General features: G+C 57.1%; 1 protein-coding gene across 1 annotated transcript; it reads right to left on the minus strand.

The window, feature by feature from the left end:
* Window positions 1–662: 662 nt before the first annotated feature.
* On the minus strand, window positions 663–6,996 carry Fads6 (fatty acid desaturase 6). The gene is made up of 6 exons (XM_042702639.1): window positions 6,789–6,996; window positions 6,072–6,238; window positions 4,398–4,578; window positions 2,872–3,059; window positions 1,822–2,001; window positions 663–830 (listed from the first exon to the last, which is right to left on the minus strand). The coding sequence occupies exons 1-6, from the start codon at window positions 6,994–6,996 to the stop codon at window positions 681–683; spliced, it is 1,074 nt and encodes a 357-aa protein (XP_042558573.1). The 3' UTR covers window positions 663–680.
* Between the last annotated feature and the right edge of the window lie 7,704 nt (window positions 6,997–14,700).

The following is a 14,700-nucleotide window of genomic DNA, read 5'->3' on the forward strand; positions in this document are numbered from 1 at the left end:
AAGGCCTTCTGGGTTCCAGAGTCCCATATCCTCCTCCAGCCTCAGCTTCCTGCCAGTAATTTTCTCTCCCGGGTTCACTGCTTCTAAACATCATGGAACAGCTTTTTCTGAAGCGGACCAAGGTCACGTCCAAAGCTATCAATGCTCTTCCTCCAACTGTCCCTGAGGCACTAGCTCCTTTCGCTTTCCCCACAAAATGATTCCCTTTTATCTCACTGCTATCCTGGACCTTGGAGTTGGCAAAATTGGGTAACACACAGGCTCCCATGACTGAGAAACTAGGGACACTTGCCAAAAGTGACAGTGCCCTGTGCTTCCTGGGGCAGAGCCTCAGAGGGTACAGGAGAAGTTGTGGCTAAACTAGTGTGTGGCTCTCAGGCACCAGGGAACCCCAGGCCAAGCAGATCAGCTCTTCTCCCAGCATTCCCTTCTGTCTCCCAGGTGACCGGGCCACAGAATCCCATCTCACCTTCTAACCTTAGCCTAGCTCTAACAGAGCAGCAGCAGGAATCTTGAACTGGAGCTAGCAGAGGCCAGCAACCATATTTCTTGCCCCCACACAACCCTAGAATCCCAGAAAAATAAAAAACAAAACAGGGCAAAGTGACCTCCGGGATGCCGGGCATGGCCACTGCCCAAGGCCTCCAGCATGGAGGCCCTGCTGGGCCAGGGCTCGACCCTCACTGCAACCCCACCAGCTCAGTGATGGGCGGGGCGTGCACCATGAACTCCTCGTAGTGACTGAGGAAGAGTCTCAACCGAGCCAGGTAGGAGTCTTCATTGTACGGCAGCTGTTTCTCCCGGAAGAACTGGGACACCAAGGGCTTCACCTGAGGAAGACGGAGTGGGAGGGCTCTGTGCGTGCCAGGGGCCGGCCCTTCACCCACCCAGCTTTTACCTGCCTCCCAGAGGATGCTGGGAGACCCCGGCTTGGGAAATGACCCAGGGCTGTGGTGATGGAGAACTCCTGTCTACCCCAACTCTACTACAGACAAGGGTAGGAGGGGATCTCCCCATCCCTCCCACGGGCTTCCGTGGCAAGACAACCCTCTTAGCAGAGGGCAGTGAAAAGCACAGCTCCCTTTTGCCAAGCCCAAACTTCATGTCAAACATTCCTGATCCTTTTTCTCTCTTCCTCCTATCATTCTCTTTTTCTTCCTCCCTACCTCTCTCCCTCTCTCCCTTTCTCTCTCTGTCTGCCTGCCTTCCTTCCCTTCCCTCCTTCCCTCCCTCCCTCCCTTCCTTCCTTCTTTTCATGTGTATATGTATGTGCACTCCAGTACTGGAGTTTGAATTCAGGGCCTGGGTGCTGTCTCTACATTTCTTCACTCAAGGCTGGTGTTCTACACTCAAGCCACATCTCTGCTTCCAGCTTCTTTTTGCTGGTTAATTGGAGCTCAAAGTCTCATAGACTTTCCTGCCTGGGCTGCCTCCAAACCATGATCCTCAGATCTCAGCCTCCTGAGTTGCTAGGATTACAGGTGTGAGCCACCAGCACTCAGCTTCAGATCTGCTGCCTCATGTCAACCTCAAAGCTCCTCAAGGTAGGCACTGCACACACACACACACACACACACACACACACACACACACACACCTAGCAGACAGGGAAACTGAAGTTCAGTGAACTTGCCAGAATCACACTGCTAGTAAGAAACCCAGTTAGCTCAGTTCTGAAGTTCATGGTGGCTACTGGACTCCCGACTGTGACCAGGCCAGGCCAGTACAGGAGGGACTCGGGGTTCAGGTGGGCTCCAGGGATCCCACAGTCCTCCCTCAGACGCACCGCGCATCCCATTCCTCAGCCCAGCCCTCGCCTACCTTGAGGCACATGTTGTCGGAGAGCTCGGGGAACAGGTGGTGCTCCACGTGGCAGCTGATGAGCGAGTGGCCGAACGCCCAGTCCAGCACTGGCAGCCGGGGCAGGTTGAGGACACCGAGGCTCATCATGTAAATTCGGCTGGGCTTCTTGTCCGGGGCAAACATGGGCAATCCAAGGTGCTGGGACAGACACGGGGGTCAGGCCGGGACAGCCTTGAACCCACCCCTAACCTGTCCCAGGGGTCCTGGTTGAGCACATAGGGGCCCTGTGCCTTCTGCTCCCCAAATCCCACTCTCGTAGGACCTGATAGAGCTATGGGGAGGTTGGGGCTCCAGTGCTAACTCAGGCTGGGCCCTGAGCTGAGTCTTCCCCACATCTAGGCCTCTTTCCCCCCATCCGGACAACAAAGGACTTGTACTGGAGTCTAGGCACGCCCCCAAGACCCAGTACTCAGAATACCCGGATTGCCTGGAGCTTGCTCTCATGGTACCAAGCCTTCACCTCCCTGCATGCCTCACTGGTCAAAACCTTACTCTTGCTTCAAGATCATGTTTGCATGTCTCGTGTACTTAATTCAACACTTGTATGCAGGAATCTCCTTCTCCACTAGGCCTCATTGCTGGAGAACAAGCGCAAGACAGGAACCATCAGGGGATGAAGTGATCGTCAGCAATTCTAGTGCGCCAAGAGCTCTAACTCAGGGTCTCCTTCAGCTGGGGAGTAGGAAGGCTCTCCTGTGGAAATGGCACCTGAACCGAATGCTGGGCCCCTGGCCTTCCAGAAAGAACTCCCTCCCCCACCTAGCTCCTTTCCTCTTGCCTGCATCATGGCATTGGCTGCACCCCCACTTTGTCCCCCACAGGCATCCAGGCAGGATGGAAGCATGCTACCACTGTGAGGAGACCCCAGGTTCTCCCCCAGACGCCTCAAGGCTCTAAGGTAAGCAGGAAGGGCAGCTGTGAAGGGCAGCTGTGACAGATGGGTCTTGAGTTCAGCCTGTGGCCGGTGACCCTGGAGGGCTGGGGGGGGGGGGTTGGGAGAGCGCTCACCTGGAAGATGTTGACGTGCAGGTATGGGTGGACTAGCAGAGATCTGGTGAGCAGCATGCAGGCCAGGGCCGAGCTGGGGCTCTTGAAGCCTGACACGTTCAGGAACAGCCAGTACTGAGAATAAAGGCCCAGGGAAATCAGGCCTAGTGACCTCAGAGCCAGCCTCAGTTCCACTGTCCTTAACCGGCCTGTCAGAGGAATCAGAATCAGACAGAAGAGTGAGGGCTGGGTCAGGGCTGGAGACCTCATGAGGGAGAGGCAAAAAAGGAAAGGCTGGGCAGATAGGGAGAGACAGCGTCCTGGTGGAGATGACGCCCCTTCTTCACGAAGCCTCTGGGCCACTGATGGGAGCAAAGCCCCGGACAGCCCTGCAGCAGACCCGCGGTGGGAAGCGACCCAGCCAGATGCCAGAGTGGCCACAGGGCTATAAAGGGGAGCCTCCAGGGGCTACTGATTTTCAGGCCCCACTTCTCACTCTCTTGCATGGGAAGTCTGAACAATCCTCCTCTTCCCCCTCCTCCTCCTCCTCTTCTTCCTCACTTTTCCCTTCCTCCTCTTCTTCCTCCTCCCCTCCCCCTCCTTTCCCCCTCCTCTTCCTCTCCACCTCTTCCTCACCTTCTTCCCCCTCCTCCTCCCTCTCTTCCTCCTCCTCTCCTTCCCCTTCCTCTTCTTCCTCCTCCTCCCCCCTCCTCTTCCTCCTCCTCCTTCTCCCCACCTCTTCCCCCTCCTTCTCCTTCTCTTCCACCTCCTCTTCCCCTTCCTTCTCCTCCTCTTCCCCTCCTCCTCCTCTTCTTCCTCCTCCCCTACTTTCTCCTCCTCTCCCTCCTCCCCTCCCCTTCCTCTCCCTCCTCCTCCTCTTCCCCCTCCTTCTCCTTCTCTTCCTCCTCCTCCTCTTCCCCCTCCTCCTTCTCCTCTTCCCCCTCCTCCTCCTCTTCTTCCTCCTCCTCCCCAGGAAGCAGGTGGACAAGACCTCATACAGGCATCTGGGAGTCCTAGCTGGGAGCTTGAACCAACCCACCAGCAGCTAAGAGGCTTTGCTCAGTAAAGGACCTAAGACCCCTAGACAGGACCAATCATGAGCGAGCTCCCAGTAGCTAAGGGTGCTAAGGTATTGCTAAAGCCTGAAAGATGCAATGCATCCATCTTACACCTCTGAACAGTGTGCACCATGGCGAGGATGAGGAAATCAACCCGAGGCAAACCTCGTCAAGGTCAAGGCCGGCCCCGCAGCCCCATTCCTTCCCACCACACCAGCCATCCAGGCGCACCTTGGCATTTGTTCTCAGCATCTTGACAGAAAGCACTCTTACGGCCTCATTGCTGGAGCCTCCAAAGGACTGGAAGCTCAAGTCACATGACATGAGTACGTCACCAGCCAGCAAGTGTGGCACCGCAGACCAGGACCAGGTCTGGGGAAGCTTTCCTGAGTGTCTTCTGGCCCCCCACCAGCAGCTTCCACAAAGCTAGGAAGGGGTTGGGACAGCACCTTGTCCAGCACCGAGACCCAGGCTGCATCAGTAACTCACCAAGAGCCACCAGTGGGGTTAAGATGGGAATGGACAAGGGTGCGAGGAACATGTAGACGTAGCGGTTGAGGCTGGGCAGCTTCCAGGTGCTGGAGTCCCCCAGGCCCACCACGTTGGTGTAGCCATGATGAATCTTCACGTGGTTGTACTTGCCGTCTTCGGCGGGGAAGGCCGTGCACACCTGGGGGGGCAGCCAGAGACCGTGGCAGGGGAAGGTGGGGCCTGGGGGAAACATGAGACCCCTACCCTCCACAAACCCTGTGATCCCAGGGCCTTCCTCTCCAAGTAAACTCACAGGGGCAGCCAGTCCATCTGACGACCTGGCTGTCCGGTCTACACAAGTAAAGCTGTATGTGTGTGGACGTGCTATTATCACACAAAACACTTGGCATCCTGAGGCTGTATCCGGAAGGAGGGAGGGTACACGGCCAGCCTCCACTCACCTGTGAGCAGCCAGCTCTGTGGCCTGAGGGTTTGTGGAGGGATATGAGTTCACTTGCCCCTTGAGGTGATGTTTTTGCTGGCACAAGTCCTGGATAGGATTTTTCAAAGCCACTTCTAAGGAACAGCATGAGCTCTTTGGCTCTACCCCCCTTGAGCCACAGCTCCACTTTCTGGCTTTTTGTGATTAATTGGAGACAAGAAGAGTCTCTTGGACTTTTCCTGCTCTGGCTGGCTTCAAACTGAGATCCTCACATCTCAGCCTCTCGAGTGGCTAGAATGACAGGCGTGAGCCACCAGCGCCCAGCTTTCTTTTGTTTCTGAGACATGGTCTCATACTACCTTTGTCTGGGTTGGCTTCTCAATCCTCTTGCCTTCCCTTCCCAAGTAGCCTGGATTACAGGCCTGTGTCACCATGCCCAGCTTCATACAGTTTCATAAAGTTACATGACTTTACCAAAAGCAAAACACGGGTTAAAAAAAAAAAAATCTCAGGACACAGGGCTATTCCTGCCAAAAAGCGACTGTTTCTGTTTCCCGCGTTCTGATTTATCCTAGGCAACCTCATGGTCAGGTGAAGGAGTCTTTGAGAGAAACATCTGGCAGAGAAGAGAAAAGAGTCATAAGCTAGCAGAGAACTTTTGCCTTCGTGACTGGACTAAATGTGAGAAGGTAAGAAGGCAGAGCAGGGGGTGGGAGGAACAGGAGGAAGGGGAAAGGTGTGGTGACAGGAGGCTGGAGGAGGGAGCGTCTCTGGATGGCTCAGATGTGGCCAGGTGTTGGAGTTGTGACACCGGCTCCTCCCCCTCTCTTTATATCACGGGACACATTATGCAATTAGCTGCAAAAGATGGAGGCCTCGGTGCTTATACCTGTGGGGCAAGGCAATTACCCAGCAGCACTGGCGGCTGCAAATGTCCTGCAGGGAGGGAAGAACTCTGGCCACACTTGGCCCAGGGCTACAGAGAGGTGCATAGGCCCCAAAACAAAGAAGGATGCCCCGGCCAAGTTTACTACCGCAGGTAGATGCTCAGATCCAAATCGCCCTCGGGATGCACACCCTCTGTCAGGAGTTTGGGGAAAGGCACCCATGCATGCCAGAATTCAGTGCATCCCGAATCCCGGGCTCCACGCACCACCCAGCCCCGGCTGCCCACCTGTGTGCGCACACACAATGTACAAACCCGCGTGCCTGCACAGAATCCCGAGACTGCCCACCTCGCCTGGACTCACCTCTACAAAGAAAAGCATCCAGAGCTTACTCCAGCGTTTGGACTGGGTGAGGGCACTGTGCGTGGCCAGGTGACTGCCCTTGACCGTCAGCGTGGAGTGGCACACCCCCAAGATGGCAATGCCGGTGGCAAAGAGCAGGACATTCTCAAAGCGCAGACACAGGAACCCTGCGGGGGGAGGGGGGGGAGTGAAGGGGGACAAAGGACAGCATGGCTCCCAGATCTTAGCCATCTGAGCCGGGACAGACACCCACTACAAAGTCCCAGGCCGGAGTGGGTTTAGTTTGGGGGCTGTCCCAGGCAGGTATCCTTGTGATTTGGGGGGGGGGCGATGTGCCCCACGGAGCAAGATAGAGCCCCGAGGTCTGGCCAAGGAGACTGAGAGGGTCACCATCCTGAGCCCCAGCGGGGGCAGAGGTGAGGCTGGCTGACTCCAGATAGGACAGAGAGGTCCAGGGGGACCCTCCCACGCGGGACCCCCCTCCACACCACCCCCTCCCCTGCTCAGGCCTCCCCACCCCTCCCCACTCCCCCTCCCTGACCCCTTCTAACTTTTCCCTCCGCCACCTTCCAGCCCTCACTTTCTCCTCCCCCCCCCCCAGTGCCCAGCACCTCTGGGGACCAGGGCTGATCACCCCAAACCCGGACTGGGCGGGGGGGGGGGGGGGGGGCTTGAGTTAACCCCTTCCTCCCCTCCGCCGTACCCCGCGGGCCTCACCGGCTGGCACGGCCAGGAGGCTGAGCGCCAGGATGGCGCAGTCCACGCCGCGGCGCTGCCACCACGAGCTCGCCCTCACCACGCCCTGCACCTGCCGCTCCAGCTCGGCCAGCAGCGCCCGGGCCGCGGCCCCGCCGGCCCCGCCGGCCCCGGGGTCCCCGTGCGCCCCGCCGGCCCCCGGGGGCGCGCGGCAGCGCGCGGGCTCCATGCGCTCCCGGGACGGACGCGCGCGCGCCGAGCACTGCAGGGCTCGGAGTGACCCGCGACCCGCGGCGTCGGCTGCGGCACCGCCGGGGGGCGGGGAGCGGGCGGGGCGGAGTCACGCGGGGTGCCCGCCCCCTCCCTCCCTCCCCGCCCCCCTCCCCCCCGCCCGCCCTCCCCGCCCCCCCCCCCCCCCCCGCCCCCAGCCACCAGGGGAGCGGCGGGAGGCAGGGCGCACCCAAACCAGCGGAGGCCACGCTGGGGAACAGGAAGGGGGGGTGGGGGGAAGATCAGAGACACCCCCCCTCCAGGGGACAGGCCCCCAAGGTCTTCCTCCCCTCCTCTCCTCTGCCCTCAGCTGATCCCCCGGCTCTGAGTCCTTCTCGCAAGGGCATCTGGGGGCCGGGGCATCGGTCCCGAATTCCCACCTCTCTTCAAGGGACCTTCCTGGCTCTGCCCCTTGGGTTCAAGCAGGGTCTTGGGGTCACCACCACCCTCCCCAATGCTTGGGGACCCTCCCCTCCAGTGTGGCCTTAGCAGAAGGCAGCCTTGGGGACGGGGCTCTGGGGTCCAGTACTACTTGGGAAGAGAGGATGGACAGAGCCACCATTTCTGAGCCAGGAACCTGGTGGCTCCCAGCTGGAATCCTAGCTTCTCAGGAGGCTGAGACCTGAGGCTGGAGGTTCCAGCCTCTGTAGGACTCTTTATCTCCAAGTCTGTGAGGCTTGGAGACTGTGAGACTCTTGTCTCTGATGAACCAGCAAAAAGCCCAAAGTGGAGATGTGTTTCAGGTGGTAGAACACCAGCCAGGAGAGAACATGAGTCCCTTGAGTTCAAGCTCCAGTCCCAGCACACAGAATCCCGAACACCTGGCATGCTGGAGGGGGGTGGGGGGGGAGCATTCTCAGCAGGAGACCACTGGGAAGGGAAACTGAGTTTGTGTGTGTGTGTGTGTGTGTGTGTGTGTGTGTGTGAGGGGGGGGGAGGGAAGGGCGGGGGAGAGAGATGAGAATAATGATTATTTTCCTGGGGTTCTCTCAGGCCTCTCCCTCAGATTTATATGAAAAATAAGATTTCTTCTTTTCTTTGGTCATGGGTCCTGAACTCTGGGGCTGGGCGCTGTCCCTCAGCTCTTCAGCTCAAGGCCGGCGCTCTACCACTTGAGCCACAGCGCCGCTTCTGGCTTTTTCTGCTTATGTGATACTGAGGAACCGAACCCTGGGCCTCACGCATGCAAGGCAAGAATTCTACCAATGAGCCACCCTCCTGGCCATAAAAAGTAGGATTTCTTTACCAGGCAGTGTTCTAAGGAAATTACAAGGGCTGAGACCAATTCTGAGCACGCATGCATTTTGTTCCGGGTGACTCGGGTGGCAGCAGGGAACACAGGCGTGGGCTGTGGGCAGAGCTAGGAGGAGCACAAGAAAGCGACTCACAGGTCCCCCTGGCCACGGGGCCGGCGGCAGAGCAAGTGCCCATGGCCAAGGACACGTTGTCCTGCCAGCTGCCACCAATGACTGGGAGACTCCTCTCCCCCATCACACCACTCTCCCCTCCCCTGTTCACAAAGGAGGGGGGGATGAACTGCTCAGGCCTGTGGGGGGAGAGGCTTGGAGGTGGGGGTTGGCCTCCATCCATCTAGGCTGTTTTGATTCCCCACACAAAGGAGCCTAGAGGGCCCAGGAGCAGGTCTGGGCAGGTTCCTCCACACTGCTCACAATGAGCTACTGGCCAGCTACTACCAGAGACAGCCAAATCTGGAGGCACCCCATTCCCCCTTTCCCCCACAGCCCCACTTCCTTCCTCACCCAACCCCTTACTTGTTTACGTGAGACTCCACATACATGAAGAACACGGCCAGTATCACTAGCTGTGTGTCCTTGGAGGAATTACTCAACCTCTCTGAACCTCCCTATTATGTATACAGAAAACCAGTCATTTAAAGGGGTGAGACAAATATGGATAAGAGCTTTGTTATGCTCGGAGCTGGTGGCTCACTCCTGTAATCTTAGCTATCCAGGAGCATGAGATCTGAGAGCCATGGTCGAACGCAGTCCAGATAGCAAAGTCTGTGAGACTCTTACCTCCAATTAAATCACCAAAAAAAGCCAGAAGTGAAGCTGGGGCTCAAGTAGTAGAACACTAGCCTTGAGCAAACCAACTAAATAGGAACACCCAGGCCCTGAGTTCAAGTCCCAGTACTAGCACGAAAGAAAAGAAAAATAGCTTTTTTTTTTCTTTTTTTGAACTCAGGGCGTGAGCGCCGTCCCTGAGCAGCCACAGCTCCACTTCTGGCTTAACTGGAGGTAAGAGTCTCATGGACTTTGCTACCCAGGCTGGTTTTGAACCCCAGTCCTCAGAGCTCACCTTCCTGAGCAGCTAGGATTACAGGCGGGAGCCACGGGTACCTGGCCAGCCTTGTTGTTTGATTCCTAGGCGCATCCCACTTTGGACATCCCTCTGAAGCTATCATCACCGCCACGGATATTTGATCAAATATACACCCTTTACACCTGGGGCTTTAGTTGCCAGTTGTTTGTTGCAGTCTCCCAGCTCAGCTCTACCTGCGACCGGCGACCGCTCTCCGACCTCTCCCCTCCCGTGGTCAGGGCCTGCCCTTTCTTACCTCTAGGTATCAATTTCCAGGCTCATTGTTTGTACTCCTAGCTGCCTCTCCCTCACTCATCCTCCGGGCTTCTGGGACTTCAGTCAGCACTTTGAAGCTCTTCCAGTGTTCCCGTGTATTTTGCTTATGCAACCCGCTTTATTGAACATCTGCTCTGTGCCAGGCATTCTGGCTTTCTGTCCTCTCCTCTGACCTAAGCCTCTGCCAGTGGTTGGCAATGCCACTTGGCGATGAGGCCTCTCTCTGACCCTGCAATCCAGCCATAGGAGCCCCTCCCTGTGTTTGTGTTGACTGCCTGTATTAGTCAGGATAAGTAATGCCAGTGGCTACAACAAACATCCCCAGTGTCTCAGTGGCGAAAGACAACGCAGGGTCGTTTCTAACTCGCGTCACAGTGCAGTATGGATCAGATGACCCTTCTCTGAATGGTGACAGGGCGATCGGGCCCTATCCATCTTGGGGTGACCCCATCTCTAATCCACACAGCAGTGGAAGGAAGAGCGAGGGAAGCTCCCCTGCCCCCCCCCCCAGCTCATCCACACGCAGCTGTGGAAACAGAGCCTTCCTGTATGCCAGGGGGCAGGGGCAGAATGGTGGCAGAGCCTGCATCTCACCGGCAGCATGGAGGACTTGCTGAGGGCCAGGACCCTGCCCACGCCTTCCTCCTGCTTCCAGGAGGCCCCGCTATAACTGCCCATCTGTTCCCACACACACACCTGCATTCGCCCGGCCATCCGTGTGTGCGGCCGGAGAACAGGCTGCCTGGGACGGGCTCCTGGCAGAGCGCAGTCCTGCTGTCATCCTAGCCGCTCGGGAGGCGGAGATCTGAGGATCACAGCTCAACGCCAGCCAGGGCAGGAAAGGCTGTGAGACTCAAATAACCACCAAGCAAAAGGCAGACGTGGAGCTGTGGCTCAAGTGGTAAAGTGCCAGCCTTGAGTGAATAAGAGAATGAGCTAAGGCACAGCGCCTAGGGCTTGAACTCAGACAGACACAGAGACAGACAGACAGACAGACGGAGAGAATATGCAAATCTTCCCTGTTTGGGGTCCTCTGGTGCCTCACAGTGCCTGGCAACACCGTGGTGTTTGGCAGACATTCATGAATAAAGAAACACACAAACACATGGAGACTGAGAAACGAAGGGATCCAAGATATTGGGGGGGGGTGCTGTGGTTTTAACTCGGGCCTGGGCACTTGCTGGCAGACCTGCCTGGACAGCAAGCCTCCTATCTGTACTTCCCCTGTGGCCAGGATGGCAGGTGTGCATCACCGTACCTAGCTATTGATTGAGATTGAGTCTTGCATACTTTTTTTTTTTTTTTTGGCCCATGCTATTCTAGAACTGAGAACCCCTAACCTCTGCCTCCTAAGTAGGCAGGATTACAGGAATGATTCATTATGCCCAGCTCAGGAGCAAAGGTTTTGTTTTTTGTTTGCTGTGTGTTTAAATGGTGAAGAAACCCATGGTCTGAACTCGAGTCCCGCAAGCCCTTCCCGAAGGACCTTTCAGGGAGGTGGTACTGTCTACCAAGGCCCAACAATGGCTAGGCTTGGCCGCCAGGCCATGGCTGGACAGGGCAGATGATGCATTGTGGGATTTGCCCTGCGGGGTCCTGCGGAGCTCCCCTTCCTGGGACAGCAGCATGACCCTTCTCCCTGTGATTCACAGCTTTATGAGCTAGGATTCATGGGGTTAATTACTGTTGTGGCTGGGCTGGGGTAGGCCTGAGCCTGCCCTGGCCTAGGGGATGGGGGTGTGGGGGGGAACCCAGGACGCTGGGAGGCGTGGAGGGCTGGTACAAAGCTAAGAAGGGCACACTTGAGTTCGGAGGTACCTCCAGCCAGCAGGTGAACCATTTCTATGCCCTAAGCCAGGCTGCCGGGGTCTCAATCCCTTCCTTATCTGCACCCGCTTGCCACCCCCCCTCCCGACTCATCAAAGGCCCAATGAGGCAGCAGCTCCCCAGGCAACTGCATTATTCACAGGGGTGGGGCTAGGAGAGCCCAGAGCTGAGTGGCCCAACCTGTGGCTCTCAGATCACAGCTGGCTGAGCGGGGGCTGGCACGCTGTGACACTCTGCGGCCCCAGCAGCGCAGGAGCATCCCAGTGTCCTCCAAGGACCGTCCACCTCTGGCTGGCCCGGCTGCCTCAGCCCCCAGCCGGCCTCTCCAAGCTGTCACATTCTTCAGGGACCAAGCCAGGTGAGTGATGGCCGGAGGGGCCATGGTGGGGAGTGGGGGGAGGGGGGGAAGGCAGGGGCAGGGCTGGAGCTGGCGGGGCTCTGCTTGAGGCTTCATGCCTGCCCTCTCCACTTTGCAAAGAAGGAAACTGAGGCTGAGGGTACATCTCCAAGTTAGGACCCTGAAACCCAGCGTTAGAAGCCAGGCACTGGTGGCTCGCTGGGTGTAATCCTAGCTACTCAGGAGGCTGAGGTCTGAGGATTGCGGTTCAAAGCCAGCCTGGGCAGGAAAGCCAGTGAGACTCTTATCGCTAACCACCAAAATGCCAGATGTAGAGCTTTGGCTCAAGCAGAAGAACATTATCCTTGAGTGAAAAACTAAGGGACAGTCCTACCAGGCCCTGAGTTTAGGACCCAGTACTAGCACAAAAAATAAAAATAGAGTGTTGGGTCTGGTAGAGCCAGGGCCAGGGCCAAGGCTGCAATTCTTGCAGTGTGAAGGCAAACCAAGAACAGTATCTATAGCTAGGCTCTGGACTCAGACACAGTCAAGTTCCAATCCTTGCTGTGTGACTTTAGGTATGTGGTGTAACCTCGCTGAGCCTCAACCCTGAAGAGAGCGGGGAAATAGCTGTGCTGGGACCATTGTAGTTACCACGGTTACAGGCACACGATCAAGGTCCAAACTGTTTCCAATAATGCGGCTCCTCGTGCTACTGTTCTGTTGACACAGTTTAAGTCCAACATATATGTTGGTATTGATCCTGATAACAATCAAGGGCTTCTTTTCCAGCAAGAAGACACGTATGTACGCTCTCTCTCTCTCTCTTTCGCATACACGAGTGCGTACGTACATGGGTGGCTGTGTGCGTGTGTGCACAGGTGTACAGGACAGGGTCTTGGAGCTGTGACAGCCCCCCCCCCCCCCCCCCCCGTCTTGCTCTATCCTCCAGCTCCGACTGCACAGAAATGTGGTGGGCTGAGAATGGGGATTTGGGTGCTTCCCAGTGCGTCAGCTCTCTGCCACCAGCTTCAAAATGCCCAGACTTGGCCGATGCCCACGAGCTCTCCCTAGCTCCAGAATCCTGTCCACCAGGCCCCTGGGCCGGGCCTCCACCCTGCTGGGGGTCGGGCCCTGAGCTCCGTGCGGTGGGTTACTTTCATCCTCACGCCTGGCCTGTGATCGGAGCGAGATTCTCCCCACTGGCAGGTGGAAACGCGGAGGCTTGGAGGAGAGTTCATCTTCCCAGTGCGGCGTAGCAGGGCTGTGTCTTCAGCCACACAACCCAGGTCCCAGGGAAGAACCCATCCAGCCCTCAGTAACCTGGGGGCCCCCAAATGTAGATCTGTCCCCACCCCTTCTCTTAACTTCGGGGCCCATTTCTCCCACTGCCTACCCTTCCTCAGGACTAGAGTCCCCCAAAAGCTAGCCACTCAGAGAAAGGAGGAGGGGCTTCCTGGGACCCCAATTCATATAATGAAGGCTAGGGGGTGTGAGAGGTAGAGTGTCCAGGAGTTTTTGTTTTGTTATGTTTTGTCAGTCCTGGGGCTTGAACTCAGGGCCTGGTGCCTGCTGTCTCTGAGCTCTTTCAGCTCAAGGCCAGCGATCTACCACTTTGAGCCACAGCTCCACTTCCGGTTTTCTGGTGGCTCCTTGGAGATCAGAGTCTCATGAATTTTCTTGCCTGGGCTGGCTTTGAACCATCATCCTCAGATCTCAAGCTTCTAAGTAGCTAGGATGACAGGCGTGAGCCACCTGCACACAGCTTGTCCAGGAGTTGTGACCTTCCGGTTCTGTAGGAACTGGGGTCCTATAAGCAGATAACAGGCGGGACGAAGAATCTCAAAATAGGTCCCAGACCAAGCGATGGGGCCCTCTGTGGACGTGTGCACGTGCACACACACACTTAAAAGCTGCAGGCACTGAGACAGAGACTCAGAGACTACACCCCTGCCCACCAGCTTCCTAGAAAGTTCTGGATCGACCCACACGCTAGTGGCCCAATTTCACACACACTCAGGCCCAACATATGCATGCTACAGCACAGAGATGGGGTGCACAGGAATGGAGAAAGGGGGAGCAGCGGTCACCCGCCACCCATCTCACCTCCCCACGTACTGTGGAGTCAAGATCAAGGGTGCAAAGTGAAGCTGCGCCCAACCAGGGGGTGGCTGGAGGAGGCTGGGGGCTGCCGAGGAGAGAGCCAGAGTTGGGAGTTCGAATCCAATAGTCGCTGCACACAGTGGCATGAAAATGCACTTCACCCACGGGGCCAGTTGTCCTTACCCACAAGGCAGAGTACAGATTGCTTGATGTCGCTGGTACGTAGAAGGTTCTAGAGAAGGCGACTGAGCAATGAACACTGAGCAGACTTCCAGCTCTTTGACCCGCCCCCCCTCCCACCCCTCCCTTGCCATTCTATAAAATGGAGCTTGAGAAATAAAAACCTTTCTGCCCTGGTCCACCTCAAGGCTGGGAAGGTGGCTCAGTGGTAGAGTGCTTGCCTAGCATGCATGAGGCCCTGGGTTCGATTCCTCAGTACCACATACACAGAAAAAGCAGGAAGTGGCGCTTTGGCTCAAGGCTAGCGCTCTACCACTTGAGCCACAGCATCACTTCCAGCTCAAGTGGTAGAGCGCTAGCCTTGAGCATTGGAGGAGCTCAGGGACAGCGCCCAGGCCCTGAGTTCAAGGCCCACGACCCGCAACAACAACAACAAAAAAGGATAGTGGGAGGTCTGGCTTCATTCTGTGTGGGACAGAAGTACCACAGGGCAGTGGGGAGCAGTAGTTGACCCCATTCCTTCCCCGGTGCCCCCTCCACCTGCCAGGCCACCCACTAGCTGCCCCCCCCAGCAGTCCCCATGGGATTTGCATTTTCAGAGAGGAAAGGGCCTGGTGA

This window comes from Dipodomys spectabilis, unplaced genomic scaffold, assembly GCF_019054845.1.
Source record: "Dipodomys spectabilis isolate Male_0828 unplaced genomic scaffold, ASM1905484v1 ptg000329l, whole genome shotgun sequence".
In the NCBI taxonomy this organism is placed as follows: domain Eukaryota; kingdom Metazoa; phylum Chordata; class Mammalia; order Rodentia; family Heteromyidae; genus Dipodomys; species Dipodomys spectabilis.